General features: G+C 42.6%; 1 protein-coding gene across 5 annotated transcripts in view; it reads right to left on the bottom strand.

Annotated features, from left to right (window-relative positions):
• Window positions 1-15,190, bottom strand: part of PCNT (pericentrin) — a 167,440-nt gene that overhangs the window by 82,262 nt on the left and 69,988 nt on the right. For all 5 annotated transcript variants that reach the window (XM_029607715.1, XM_029607714.1, XM_029607713.1 and 2 more), the window contains exons 8-9: window positions 12,645-12,867; window positions 1,391-1,532 (exon numbers count right to left, since the gene is read on the bottom strand). In XM_029607715.1, coding sequence (XP_029463575.1) covers window positions 1,391-1,532; window positions 12,645-12,867 — 365 coding nt within the window. The remainder of the gene's footprint in view (window positions 1-1,390; window positions 1,533-12,644; window positions 12,868-15,190) is intronic.

The following is a 15,190-nucleotide window of genomic DNA, read 5'->3' as shown; positions in this document are numbered from 1 at the left end:
ATAACCTCACTCGTCGTATTCCTTTCCAGATCATATATATATATATATATTGAAAAGCACCGGTCCCAATACAGATCCCTGAGGTACTCCACTGTTTACCCTTTTCCACTGAGAATATTGACCATTTAATTCTACTCTCTGTTTCCTGTCTTTTAACCAGTTTGTAATGCCTCTGTATCGCTCCATGGTGAGACCACACCTTGAATACTGTGTACAATTCTGGTCGCCGCATCTCAAAAAAGACATAATTGCGATGGAGAAGGTACAGAGAAGGGCTACCAAAATGATAAGGGGAATGGAACAACTCCCCTATGAGGAAAGACTAAAGAGGTTAGGACTTTTCAGCTTGGAGAAAAGATGGCTGAGGGGGGATATGATAGAGGTGTTTAAAATCATGAGAGGTCTAGAACGGGTAGATGTGAATCGGTTATTTACTCTTTCGGATAGTAGAAAGATTAAGGGGCAATCCATGAAGTTAGCATGGGGCACATTTAAAACTAATCGGAGAAAGTTCTTTTTCACTCAACGCACAATTAAACTCTGGAATTTGTTGCCAGAGGATGTGGTTAGTGCAGTTAGTATAGCTGTGTTTAAAAAAGGATTGGATAAGTTCTTGGAGGAGAAGTCCATTACCTGCTATTAAGTTCACTTAAAGAATAGCCACCTCCATTAGTAATGGTAGCATGGAATAGACTTAGTGTTTGGGTACTTGCCAGGTTCTTATGGCCTGGTTTGGCCTCTGTTGGAAACAGGATGCTGGGCTTGATGGACCCTTGGTCTGACCCAGTATGGCATTTTCTTATGTTCTTATGTACACTTTCTGCCATTTTTCCAATATCTCCTTTCCACCCCAGAAATTTTTGGGGTTGCAGAAGGAACACGGTTAGGTCTTTCTGTGCATTAAAAAGCAGAAGGAAGAGAAGAAAACACTGTAGCCGTTCACATAATTTTTTTGCATATGGCTAGAATGTCTAACTTGTAGAACGGGTAGCTCTACACTATTAATCCAGTGCATGGACGCCTATATCATTATGGTACATCAAATAACATATCTACAAGATCAGGGTATCAGTGACAACGGAGATAAACCATAAGGGTCAGGGTCAAGCAAGAGAAAATGTGCAACAGTAACCTCTTCATGGAATCTGGCACCTCAACCTCACATTACAGCAACGTTGCAGCTCTGTTTGCGACACTTATATGCATCTACTGTGCATTATCTTTTCATCTGCATCAAGATCCATATGGTGTTTGTAAGTCTTGCAATACATATGCCGGGGGATGGGAGGAATGGGTTTAGAGTTCCCAGCTCCACTGACTACGTTTGTAAGTAAATGCAGTGAGGATTTATGAATGCGCTTAGCTGCCTTCCCCTCAGCAGTATAGTTACCTTCACTGTATTTGTTTTCTGATCCTCTGGATGATGGTTCTGATGTTGTTCCTGTTCAGTGAGAGCCTTTCCTTTCTCACGTTCGCCCTGCAGGCTTTGAATTGCGGCTAGTAGGTCCTGCTCCTTGCTTTCCAATGCGTAACTGCAATGCAATGGTTACAATCATTTACAAATTGGTTAGTTATACTAATGAAGCAGATAATACTATGTAAGAATTTTGCTTTAGAAATCACTGTCTCCCCAATATAAGACATATATGGATTTCAATTGCCATCACAGCCAACCTATCTAAAATGATAAAACTCCAGTTACAAAGTTCATGTACCGGAATAATCTGACACCATGTGGTACACCGTATTCACCCACAGGAAAATATCATCCCATCAGAACAATAGCCATTATATACATTCCTGCCTTACCATCCTCCTCCCCTGCCTTGCCTTGCAGTCAGCCTTTTCGGGTCAGCTTTTCTTCTGTTGCTGACCTGGACTGTCTTCTGACCTTGCTTGCTCTCTGACCGTCTCAACCTCTGCCTGGACATTGACCTTGCTTTTCTCCACCTGCCTTGACCTCTGCCTGGACATCAACCTTGCTTGTTCTCTACCTGGACATCAACCTTGCTTGTTTCTCCACCTGCCTTGACCTCTGCCTGGACATCAACCTTGCTTGTTCGCCGCCTGCCTGGACATCAACCTTGCTTGTTCTCTGCCTACCTTGACCTCTGCCTGGACATTAACCTTGCTTGTTCTTTGCCTGCCTTGACCTCTGCCTGGACACCCATCTTGCTAGTTGTCTACCAGCCCTGACCCTTGCCTATTCTCAACACTGTCTGATCGCCACCAGCCCTGACCTTAGCCTGCCTTAGTCCTATCTGATTCATTCTTCCTTGCACCCTGCCAGAGAAGTCCTGTTGGCGGCCAGAACCTGCAGGATCAACCCAAGGCGGAGGAGGATGGACAGGTGAAAGACCTTGCCTCGCAATATGTTAGCTGCTGCTGGCTAAGGGCCTGGTCCATGTTTGCACGCCCCAGGCTGCGCCAAACTAGCAACAGCCCATGGGCTCACATCTCCCAGAGCGAGACACTCTTCTGATAATGGAATGATGTAGTCAAATTGGGTGCTCTTTCTTGACTTCTCTGTTGAGTAGATTTTAGCGGATATCTGTTTCTAGTACTTCGTCTGTTTTGAAGCTGTTGTTGATCCTGTGGTTGAAGATTTAAAAAAATGCGACCTTTGGTAGGGATAAGGTGCACAACGTCTAGATGGGTAATAGAACTGTTTTGTTTTATAAGTCTGTGACATGAATTTCCAACGAGTGGTAATGGATCTGTGAAGGCTCTGGTCAATGTACAGAAGGTTGTACAAAGCTCTTTTATGAGATTTATGGTTTCTTTAACCTTATCCTACTTGTTCTTGGCACCAAAGCAGACAGTACTATAGTGGTCAGCCTCATAGATGTGTCCAAAACTCTATGTGCTGATTTTTGTTTCTTTTTATGACTTGAGGGGCCTTGCATTAAACGAAGATGAAGACCCCTTGCTTCAGGGCTTTGGTAACTCTGACCTCATGGTAGGAGGTTCTGGTGTTCCTGAAAGAAAAGCTTCATAGAAGCGCTTAAACTGACAGCACCTGGATCCCTCTGAGTGACATTCTCCCACATGCTTCACAATTTGACCCACTGCGGGATAAGTCCAAGCAACAGGCACAAAGTGAGAAGCTGGCTGAGGATATCTTATGGCTGTACTTGTGGCAAAGTTTGAAGGGTTGCTTATCTAAATTTTGGCACCTCTGAAGAAAAAATATTTTTCTACACCCCCCCACTTTTTTAAATTTTTTTTTAGGAGACTCCAAACAAAAGAATAAGCTTTCTGAGGACATAAATTGAGTTCTGTGGTCCAGCTGAAGAGTGTAATAAAATATTAGCTTTACCTTTTGGTGCTGCTGGTTGCTCAATAGAAATAAGGCAACCAAAACACTATAAAATGTGTTTATATGTATATACTGTATTGTGTTAAAAGCAAATATTTATAATAAAAAGCAATGATTATAATAAATGCAATATAAGCCAAAGCAATATTCTAATAAACACATTGATTATTCAGGGCCACCTATGAGAATGATCCATAAAGAGAGAAGAAAAAGCTGTTTTGCAAGGATCTATCTTCTGTAATTGCTCTGACAACATTTAAATGAGATCTTCTTGGATCCTCCCTAAAGTACGGCAACTCTAGTCTGTTGTGTTGTCACACCGAGAGTAGGGCGTTGTCGTTCCCTGCAGGTGAGGAGCTTCAGATCTGTTTGTGGTCTCTTCCATCTGTACCGTCGTACATCCGGGCTGGCTGGCTTTTTCTAAGGTGTCAAAAGGATCTTTGGTGACACATGCATAGTTCTTTCTTCATTGTCCGTTACAAATGAGACAGCTCCAGGAGGAGAGAGGGGCCCAGGGGTTGAATGTCTTTACATTTTACTACAGTAGTTTCTCAATTTTTCTGGTAAAGACAGTCTCTCTGTTAGAAGCAGTTAACTATGAGAATTCAAGGCATCTCTGGTCTGCAGAAAACTATGCAGAGGGTCCCAATAAAAGAAGGCACATGCATTTACAATAAGTATTTCACTATAATATATTAAAAGCAGTTTTCTATAATATTTGCATCTTTTCTGCATATTAACGAGACCTCCCTTCTGAACAGAAAGCTTCATATAACTTCCTCTTTGAGCACAGCAATATTCAGCATGCACAACAGTCTAAGATAACTTTTTCTCTGAATACAATATTTAGTACTTTAATCATTTATGCTTAATGCACTTAACTGTTTCTCTGATGTGTATATAAGCAAAAGCAGTCTTTTATATGCAATAATTATTTTGTCACTATATGTAAAGAAATGTTAACTTGTGTATGCAATTATATTGTTCTCTTAAGCATAACAGATTCATATATATTACTTGACATCATCATATATACTGTATCACTTGAAAGCACCCATTTTACACAGGGCACTAGCCACTATGCCTGCAAGTCACAGCTGGGTGTCTTGAAATCCACGGTCCCTAAATAATCTAATACAGAGAGCAACAGGTTTTTTTTGGCGTTAGTGGAATTAAAATGACTCAACAGACACACAGGACATGTTGAAAAAGACGTCTGTCTTTCTGAACTCTGAGAGAACGTCTCCAAATCAGCCTTGTTGGAGATAGAACCCACTTGTGTGGCTGTTTTTGCCTGCTTATTATTAAGTGCTCTTCTGGAAAAAAAAAAGTGAAAATGTGGTTCTTTCCATGAAAGTTCAGAATATGGTGTATTTTTAGATTTTTATTTATTTATTATTGCTGTTATAGATGGTTTTATTTTGATTATTTGATTTTTGTATGCAGATTTATTTGTATCCTGATTTTAATGTATGTAGTTTCTGGAATTGTTGTACACCGCACCAACCAGGTTTTTCCTTAGTGAGGGATTAATAAGAATGAATAAATAAAAATAAACAATGCTGGAATGCTTTACTGAGCATCTGCATGTTATCTGTGTCATCAGCATTGCAAAGGGCCTCTTTACTTCTTTAAATAGATGATAACATATAGGAGCCAACTCCAAGGGGGAGCGGGTGGGATGTGTGAGAACTTACATCTTGCTGTCCCTCAGAGAAAAACTGTTACAGGTAAGCAACTTTCACTTTCTCTGACAACAATCAGGATGTGTGGCTCTCAAAGGTGTAAATCCCTAGCTTCAGGCTACCTTCAATGAGAAAAATGAAAAAAATATTCAGAAAAATAGTGCAAATAGGCAACTTGTTTTTGGTGATAACCTATAGGATACCCCCAATTTTAGCCGTGTACAATATAAATTATTTCAACAAAAACACAATCAAATCTTTGTTTTAATTATTTTTATTTTATTCATAAGAGTTTGGATTGTGCATATATTATACAGAACAATATAGCTTTTCATTGTTTCACATAAGCTGTAGTCAATGTTATTATTTTCTTAGTGATTCAGGCAAATATCTCATTCTTATATCCAATACATTTGGCAATGAGGATGGGATTCCAGGTTTGAAGTTTTTATGAACCTACACTTTAAATGCTTGAATATTTCTTGATTTTTTTTAGTACGAAGGCCAGATTTTTTTGTTTTGGTATCATGTAGTTTGGGTTAATGATTTTTCTTGTAATCTGTAGAATACAGGATAGAAACTAAGAGAACTGAGTACAGAATTTTGCGTGTATTTAATTTCAGCATCATATGGTCACAAAAAGTGCCATTTCTTAAGGGTCAGAAAGACAGTAAGATAGAAGTAACAGCAGAAACAAGGGGAAAATACTTTTTGGAGATTGCAGCAGCAGCATGTGGGAAGAATCCATGAGGTCCTAATGTCATGGCAGACAAAGTCTTTTGCTAATCTGGAGAATAAGCTTTTCAATTCCACATTTCTTAAAGATAAGAAAGAACAGAGTTCAGCCTTAATGTGGCTGATGCTAGAAAGTTACATGCAAAAGTGCCAGGCTGAAGGAAAGGGGTGTCCGGGGGGCGGGGCTGGAGGCGGCCGGTTCAGCGGCCATTTGCTGCTGTACCGGAGACAGGACAGATGGCATGCGCAAGTTGTTACTGCTGCAATGGAGCAGTAAGCAACAAAATTAAAAAAAAAAAAGTAGGGGGTGGGAAGGACAGGGGAAGAGGGCGGGAGTATGGGCAGGGGGTAGGGAAATTTCCTCCCAGTCCGTTTCTTAACTGAAACGGACTAGGAGGGAACTGGGAGGGGTCCATTCTCGTCGCCCCGCAAAATTTGCTAAAGTCTACCTCTCCCGGCTTGCGGATTACTAAATCCAGTGCGCATGTGTGCGTGGACCGCCGATTTTATAACACGTGCGCGCATGTTATAAAATCAGCGTGTCCATGTGTGCACGCCGGATATCGCGTGCACATGGATGCGCACACCCTTCTTTAAAAATCTACCCCTGAACTAATACCTAGTTATATACTTACTTGCAGATGCTATTTTGATTCTCATAAGTTTATAAAATCTGAATTAATGAGGTTTTATTGGTTCATATTTGCTACTCTCTGTGTTAATGGTTCAGCAGAATATGCTATCAGCTTGTCCAGATACCCAGATAGTAATTTTTATATTTTTTTTAGCAAGAACTAGGATAGATTTATGATACAGCGGTTTGTTTTTTTCACTGTTTGCACCACCGGTGGGTAGGAGAAGATATGTAATATACCTGTATCTAAAAATCCAAGATAATGATTAGCCGTCTGTGCACTGTGTTATGGTTTGTGGGTACGTGGACCCTTGGTCTGAGATGGGAGTTGTTACCACCTGTGGGGAGGAGCCCCACAGGTCTACACCGTCGAGGGGCGAGGCCAGGCACAGTGGGGAGCTCTGGGTGAGGCTATGGAGATAATACCCATGAGGAGGCCCCGAAGGGGAAGGCGCCAGACAGGCCACAGAGTGGGAGGCACAAGACTGACTGTGCAGGAAATATTCCGGAGAAGCGAGCCCGAGAGGCGGAGCTGTGCAGCGTAGGAGGAGTTGATGTAATGATGTAGGCCAACCCACGGAGCAGGGAAGCCCGAGTCTAGTCTCCACTGATGACGTATGCACAACCCTGAGGAGCGGGAAGCTCTGACAGTCTCTGTATAGCACGGAAGCACTGCCCCGAGGAGCAGAGGAGTGCTGGAAGTCTCAGTATAGTGAGTAAATGCAACCACGAGGAGCGGGGAGGCGCGGATAGTCGCAGTGTAGCACGAGAGCACTGCCCCGAAAAGCGGGGAATTACTGACAGTCTCTTGAGTTGCACATAGGTGCAGCCCCGAGGAGCGGAGAGGCACTGACAGTCTTGTTCGGACTGTAGGCAGTCCCAGCCCCAAATCTGTGCGGCTTCTTGACAAAGGAGATATCAGCCCGTACCTCCCTGTTTGTTGATGTACCACATGGCTACTGTGTTGTCTGTTTGGATTAGAACAGTCTTGTGTGAAAGGGAGTCCTTGAACGCATGCAGCGCATAACATATAGCTCGAAGTTTCAGGAAATTGATTTGAAATGTTGCTTTGAGTTTTGTCCAAGTACCCTGGGTTTGGAGGTTGTTTGTGTGAGCTCCCCAACCTAAGGTGGATGCATCTGTAGTTAAAGTTATCTGTGGGACTGGTTACTGGAAGGGTAGGCCCTTGCGCAAGTTGTCTTTGTTCGCCCACCAAAGTAGAGATGATCTTAACTGGTGGGTCACTTGAATTGGAGAGGACAGTGGTTGAATGGCTTGGATCCATTGTGATCTTAAAGTCCATTTGAAAGTATGGTGTTCAATTCTGCTCCTATGAATTGAAGCAGGTGAGACAGAATGAGATGGGACTTTTGATTTGATGAGAAAGCCCATGGAGTGAAGTAGAGTAATTCGATTGAGGGAAGCCAGAGCTCCTTGTTGAGATTGACTTCTGATGAGCCAGTCGTCTAGATAAGGAAAGACATGGACACTTTCTTTGTGTAAGTGTGCTGCTATTACTGACAGACATTTCGTGAACACTCTGGGAGCTGATGCAAGCCCGAATAATAGTACTCTGTACTGAAAATGTTGATGACCCACCATGAAGTGCAGGTACTTGCGATGAGGAGGGAATATTGGAATGTGAGCGTAAACGTCTTGAAGATCCAGAGAACAAAGCCAATCTCCTGTTTGAAGAATTGGAAGCATGGTGCCTAGAGAAACCATCCTGAATTTTTCTTTCTTCAGAAATTTGTTGAGATTTCTGAGGTCTAGGATGGGACGTAGGCCTCCGGTTTTCTTTGGAATGAGGAAATAACGGGAATAGAATCCTCTGCCCTGCTGAGTCCGGGGCACCGGCTCTACAGCTCTGGCTCTCAGAAGGGTGGATAATTCTACTTGTAGATGGATTATGTGATTTTCGCTTAGCGGAAGAGGTCTTGGAGGAGAATCTCTTGGAGTTGAGAGACAATTGAGTTGGTATCCTCGAGATATTATTGCGAGTACCCATTGGTCTGTTGTTATTTGTATCCAATGGTTGTAAAAGGAGGATACTCGGCCTCCTACCGGTAGATCTGGTTGAGGGTTGTAGAGATGGCTTTGGTCTCTGGTGATGGCCTCAAAAGCCTGCAGCCAGTCCCGTCTGCGGTGGAGGTTGAGGCCTAGCAGCTCTAGGTTGCCTGGGCTGAGATCTTTGCTGCAGCCTAGAAGATCTGCTTCTTGATGCTGGAGGATAATAATGCCTCTGTCTATAGAAGGGTCATCAAGATTCCTTCCTTGGAGGTCGGCGAGATGATGGTGTAGCAGAATCCTGTGGAACTGATGACAGTTGACGCAGGGTTTCTGTGTGTTCCTTTAATTGTGCTACAGCATCCTGTACCTTAGAGCCAAAAAGGTTGTCGCCCACACATGGCAAATCAACCAATTTTTCTTGGACCTCAGGCCTGAGGTCCGAGGCCTTAAGCCATGCCCAGTGACGCGCACTTAAACCAGAAGCCGCTACCCTGGAGGCCGTTTCAAAATTATCATAAGCGGCTTGGACTTTGTGCTTGTCAGCTTCAAGTCCTTTGTGTATGATTGCTTGGGCTGCTTCTTGATATTGCTGTGGTAACAAATTTGAAAAATCTTGCATCTGTTTCCACAGGTTTCTCTGATATTGCATCATGTATAACTGATATGATGCAATTCTTGTGTTTAGCATGGCTCCCTGATAAATTTTCCTGCCCAGGGAATCCAAGAATCTATGATCCTTGCCTGGAGGAGTGGAGGAATGAGGCCTTATCCATTTAGATTTCAACTGCCGACGTCACTGTGAGCTCCGGCGGCAGTTGAAAAGCGCCTCACCATCAGGTGCTAGCGAGCGGGGAGGCCACCCTCCATCCTGGGCCCCCGCAAGAAGTGAACACCATCTTAAATAATAAAAAAAAAAACAGAACTATCATCAGGAGGTGAGGGGAAATGGGTGACTGCGATGTGTGACCATGCCCCTCCCCCGACGTCAACTCTTTGTGCTTCATTTACTATTTTTTCTTTTACGTTTTCTGTTAAGTAACCTTTTTTCAAGTTCCTACCTTATGCCTTTGTTAACAATTTTATTATAAATGTTCTCTGTATTTGACTATGGAAATATTTTTTCCTGCTTTTTCTGTTTTATGTAAACTGGTATGATTTGCATTTTAATGTAAGAATGTCGGTATATAAAAATTATAAATAAATAAATAAATAAATAGATTTCTTTTGTGCAGACTCCACAACAACTGATTGATGTGGCAGTTGTGCTTTCTGGTAGCTGGGGACAGATTGTACCAAATAAGTGATGTCCACTCACTTATTTATGGCTGGTACTGAGCATGGGTGCTCCCAGAGTCTGTGTTATAAGTCTAGGAGGACTTCGTGGACAGGTATAGCCAAGAATTGTTTTGGAGGGTCCACAAATTGGAGGACCTCCAGTGTTTGCTGTCTTGTGTCCACTTCAGCTACCAGAGTAAATGGTATGGTGTCTGCCATATCCTGAACAAAAGTTGTAAAGGATAAATCCTCCGGTGGAGATTTCTTTCGTTCTTCTGGAGGAGAAGGATCAGACATAAATCCTTCAGAAGAAGTGTCGGTATGCCTGTCGTCCCAGGTATCATACAGGTTTGTCTTGATGTGGAGACGTTGGAGAAGACCTTGGTGGACGAGAAAGCCCTGAAGGACCTGGCTGTGGATCATCTAAAGGTATCCGTCCAGGGACGACTTCTTGTGGCTTGGATGGAGTCGATGGAAGAGCACCGACTATTTCATCGAATTTGTTCATTAGAAGCTGGAACAGTGCAAACTCCGGATGTCCTGGAGCCCCAGGTGACATTGGCATCGATGGTATCTGGTCGGGCATCGGCGATGGAATCGGCATCGGCGGTCACCTCGGTATAGACTTCGGTTGTGGTACCGCCATCGGTGCAGGCACCGGCAGGACCACCGGCATCGGTGCAGGCACCGGTATCGACGTCTGCTGATCCTTCAATGCTTGAAGCACCGCTTGATGGATGAAATCCGTCAATTCCTCCATGATAGCTGGTGCAGGCAGAGCAGCTACACGTGGTGGTGGTGGTGTCGATGGTCCTTCCACAGGGTCCTGTGGAGGTTCGATGATCAGTGCTTCGATATGGGGTGAAGGCCTCAGCAAAGGCACCGGTGTTTCCTGGAGTCTAGGCCGTTTCGCGGTTGATTTCTCCAGAGAGAGAAGCGCCTCTGGTATCCATGGGTGTCGGTGCCGATGGCGATGCTTCGGACGGTGTTCCGTCGCTGACTTCATCGATGCTATCGATGGTGTCGCAATGAATGATCCCCCGAACCTTCCGGACATTGCTTTTTCAGTATTATACGTTTGGAGACTCTGGCCGGAGACGATTGAGTCGCAGTAGAAGGGGAAGGCAGAAGCTGTAGATGGAATAAATGCTCCATCTTTTCTTGGCGGGCCTTTCTTCCCTTCGTGGTCATTTCAGCACACTAGGGACAGGTTGTTACGTCGTGTGTTTGACCTAAACAAAGGACACACTCGAGGTGTGGATCTGTAATGGACATTGTCCGATTACAGTTGGCACATTTTTTAATTCCCGTGGCCATATTTTTTCACCAGCAGCCGTCGATGAAAATGAGAGAAAACGTGAGAGGAAAAAATTTTTACTCAAAGAGTATAAAAGAGACCAAATTTACTCACCAGCTGGTGGTAACATGAGAGACCCCGATATGGGAGAGAATAATTCCTTTTTTAAATCTGATTTTTAGTCAAACTGTGAGAAAACTCGCACAGGCTCCTGCTCCACGATGCCAACAGCAGCGTGGAAAAACGAAGACTGAAGGGAGACCCCTGTGGCTGAGAATATCATGGCATGCTGGGCATGCTCAGTGGGCTCAGAGTGCCAGTCAAAAGTTTCTAGAAATTTTGACAGAAAGTTTTCCACAATAGGGCTCCATCAATGATGTCACCCATATATGAGGACTAGCATCCTGCTTGTCCTGGGATAAATGCCTTTGTTGGGTTTTTTAATTAGAACTCTAATTTATGGTAGTATTAATTTTTATATTAAAAAATGTTATATTATAAAGTATTTGTAATTTATTTTTATTTTGTAGCCTCATGATTTATGCTATAAAATTACATTTTCATTGATATATGTTCTTAGGTGCTGTCAATACGTATAATTGATGGTACCTATTTATTCCTTGTTCGTCTGAATACTTCATTTTCATTGTATGAGAGAGAGCTAATGGTGATCTGTCTTCCCAGCGTCTAAGGGTGCTTGATGTCAACAGAGATCAATGACTTCTTGTTGCTGATGCACCAATAGCATTGGGTGCAGCTCCTGGGCCCTTCAGTGCTAATGTCGATGCCTCAGATACCAATGGGCTAGACTTACACTTTCCAAGGAACTTATTGATGAGCGCCAGATGGGAATAACTTCCTCTGGGAATCAATTTCCTACACTTGAAGCATTTCAAGACTTCAAGGTCATCCCCTAGACAGATCACACATCTATCCTCAGAATCCTCAACAGACATGATGTATGTGCACCATGGGTATTTACTGAAAATTCTCTTTAAAAAAATGCGACTGTTGATAAAATACAACTGAAGAGACCTAGCACAAAGTCCATGACAAGGGAATGACATGCATATGCTCAGTACAGCATGGCAAAAGCTTCCAGGGAGGAGTGGAGGAGTAGCTTAGTGGTTAGAGCAGTGGGCTGCAAAAGAGGAAAACCAGGGTTCAGTTCCCACTGCTGCTTTTTGTGACCATGGGCAAGTCCATTGCCACTGGGGAGAGGGAAATACCCACAGTACCTGAGGTCCTGAAAAGTGGAATATAAATCAAATAAATGTTTTAAGTAATTCTGACCCGCCGTGCTCTGTCGGATGCCAGCCATCTGTAAAACTGCACGTTGGAGAAAAGGTATCAAGTTAGAAAGAATCTAGTGTTTTCCAGAGCTAACATGTTCATTCCATCTCATAAGACAAACAAACCTATACACCATACACCCTAAGGCCTTTTACCATCAGCCTTTTTGTTCTGCTCATTTTCCACACCTCCACCCTGACGTGTTCAACCTAACTTGTTGCCCACTAAACCACTGTACTCCTTCTATCCATCCAGTCACTCCTCAGTCTGCATATCTATGCTCTGTATATTCCTGTTCCTAAGTCACCACCTCCTCAATCTGTCTATCCTCTGTCCCTCAGCCCATGCATACCCTCATGCTCTATATCCCCTACTGATCAGTCTCGCCCCCTGTACCTCAGCCTGCTGATTTCCTGCTGCAATGCTTGATGAGAGGATAACAGCCTTTCAAGCTTTTGGTTACAGTCACAGAGTTCTTTTCTTAGGATGGAAGTGGTGTTTTGTTCCTCCTTTAGGTGCTGGCACTTCTCTGCCAGCTGCTCCTGCTGACGGCTAAGGGAGCACTGCAGATCATTCACCATGGATATCTCCTGATGACGTTTGTACTCCAATAACTCAACTGGAAGATGGAGAGAAAGCAGCAGCTTGTCATGCCTTCCACAGCTCGTGCCAACAGCATCTATTTTTTCTTTATTCCTCTTTTATACCAGAATTCTTCCCAACACTTATATTGTCTCCCAAACAACTTAGCAAAGGAAGCAAAGTTACCCAGAGCCATGGTAGATCAACAAACCAAAGCTAAGATATGGGTAATTGTTTCATTGACAGCCACAGGGCAAAGCATTCTTGGAATTTTGTCTCATCCTGGCAGTTCGTTTTTATTAGTTGTTCCACCAGTCCAGACCGGAGGAGATACATTTTGAGCTGCATGCTACAGAACAATGTGATTATCACAAAATCTCCCAAGTTTTTCTAACCGAGAGTACCATGTAAATACAAGTTCCTTTCCCACTCTCCCTAGTGGAGAGGTTCTGTAGTACACAAAGAAAACTGGAGAGTATTAACAACAACAAAAAAAAAATTTAACAAAAATTTTTCACAGATCCTGAAAATATCTGGCAATTAAAATCAAGCAGGTTGGGTTGGTCCAGACTAGAGGGAAAAGTAGCAAAGTAAAATAACTTATTGGAATATAATACATTTTTCTAAGCCAGACAGTTCAATTCTAATTCTATTCTACACTGTCCCTTAGGAAACCAATTCCTAATGTTAGATATCCCTGACTCTTCCCTGTAATTTTGTCCTCTCCCATATTAATTTTTCCCTTCCTCTTACTAAACCCTTTTCAGCCTCTAATTTAACCCCTTGATTTCGTTACGCACCATGCTTTATTGTATAAGGCACCTCGCTATTAGAATTCATTTAATAGACACTCTCTTAAATATGTTATTTTCCATGTTATATTGTATATTTGCAAGTTTCTGTTCTATGTTATGTTGTATATTTGCAAGGTACTGTTCCTCCAATAGTTAATGTCCTGTCCTTTTTTCCGTCTCTCCTCTTTTGTATATTCGCCTTGCTTCACCTCCTACTCCCCTCTCCCATTCCCTGTTTGTTGTATTTCTTTCAGTTACATGTAAACCGATATGATGTACCCACGAATACCGGTATAAAAAAAGCTGTTAAATAAACAAACAAATAAATAAAGCAGTAACTTTTATAGTGGGAAACAATACAACTTGAATTATCTGTACCCTGTAGTCAGAGCCCCTTGTCTCCCACAATTGCACGGCTGTGGAAGGGTTGCAAACTCTGACCCATGCTGTGAAATTCTCCATTCCACATAGGACAAAGTGAGAGAGGCAGCCTGTACCAATTCTCTTCCTAGCTTGCCACTGATCAGGGCTTGACGTTAAGAGAACAGGGGTGGTGGCGGCATCCTAGGCTAGTACCTGACTAGACTAAATCTTTTCTTGGATCAAAAGGTTATAGTCTTCCCTGATTTAAGCACGGCAACTCAAACTAAGCAAACAATGTGTTTGGTTTGCATCACTTAGTAGTGTTCACTGGCATGGAATTTTGTATCCAATCCCACTCCAAATGTTTGATTCAACATTAGAGAATTAATTTCACATTTTCTAAAAGATAAAGCTACACCTCACTCACTCCTAGATTCATCAAAATGTGTTATGAACGCATGGATAAGAAAAAGGTACGTGTTTAGGGAAATTTTAGAATTATCGCATCACACGATAACATACGGCTTCGCATTGGAAGTATCGCATGGTGTGGTACACTTATCGCACCCCGTGATAATTCCTATTTTAGCATCTTGTCCAGAGAGAGAGAAAGAGAGAGAGAGCGCGCGCCTATCTACAAGGCCTTCATATTAGTCAAGTATTTATACTCTATAACAGGGTATCATCAAGCTAAGGCGAGATAACAAAGTACAAAATTTCATCTTTCTGAGACTTTCCTCACTCCAAATGATGTCAAATCTTAACAGAGGTGTACTGTGTTGTTCATATGTCTCACTCTACATGAGAAACTGGTCCCTAAACCACCACCACCTCACCTCAAGCTATTAAATGGCCCTCCTATTGAAATATAAATAGTTGCACACAACAGGATTCTAATTTAAAATTTACAGTTCAGTATAATAGTGTTCAGATACCTTATTTGGATTTTTTAGTTAAAAAAAATTACATTGGTCACTACTGACAAAAATACTGTCTTACATAAACTTTTAGGATGAAAACTAGTTAAGACAAAATATCACTATAGACCAATTTTTATACCTTCGGCGTTTGTGTCACTCCACCCAGGAATACAAAATTCAGGTTGAAAGGTTTTCTGCTTGATTTTTAGACTGGGGCTTTACAACTAAACGCACGCTTTACGCAGACCAGTACAATTTAAGTGGCACCACCCAAACACCATTA

The sequence above is a fragment of the Rhinatrema bivittatum genome, chromosome 6, assembly GCF_901001135.1.
Source record: "Rhinatrema bivittatum chromosome 6, aRhiBiv1.1, whole genome shotgun sequence".
In the NCBI taxonomy this organism is placed as follows: Eukaryota; Metazoa; Chordata; class Amphibia; order Gymnophiona; family Rhinatrematidae; genus Rhinatrema; species Rhinatrema bivittatum.
This window is presented reverse-complemented; position numbering and strand designations above follow the sequence as displayed.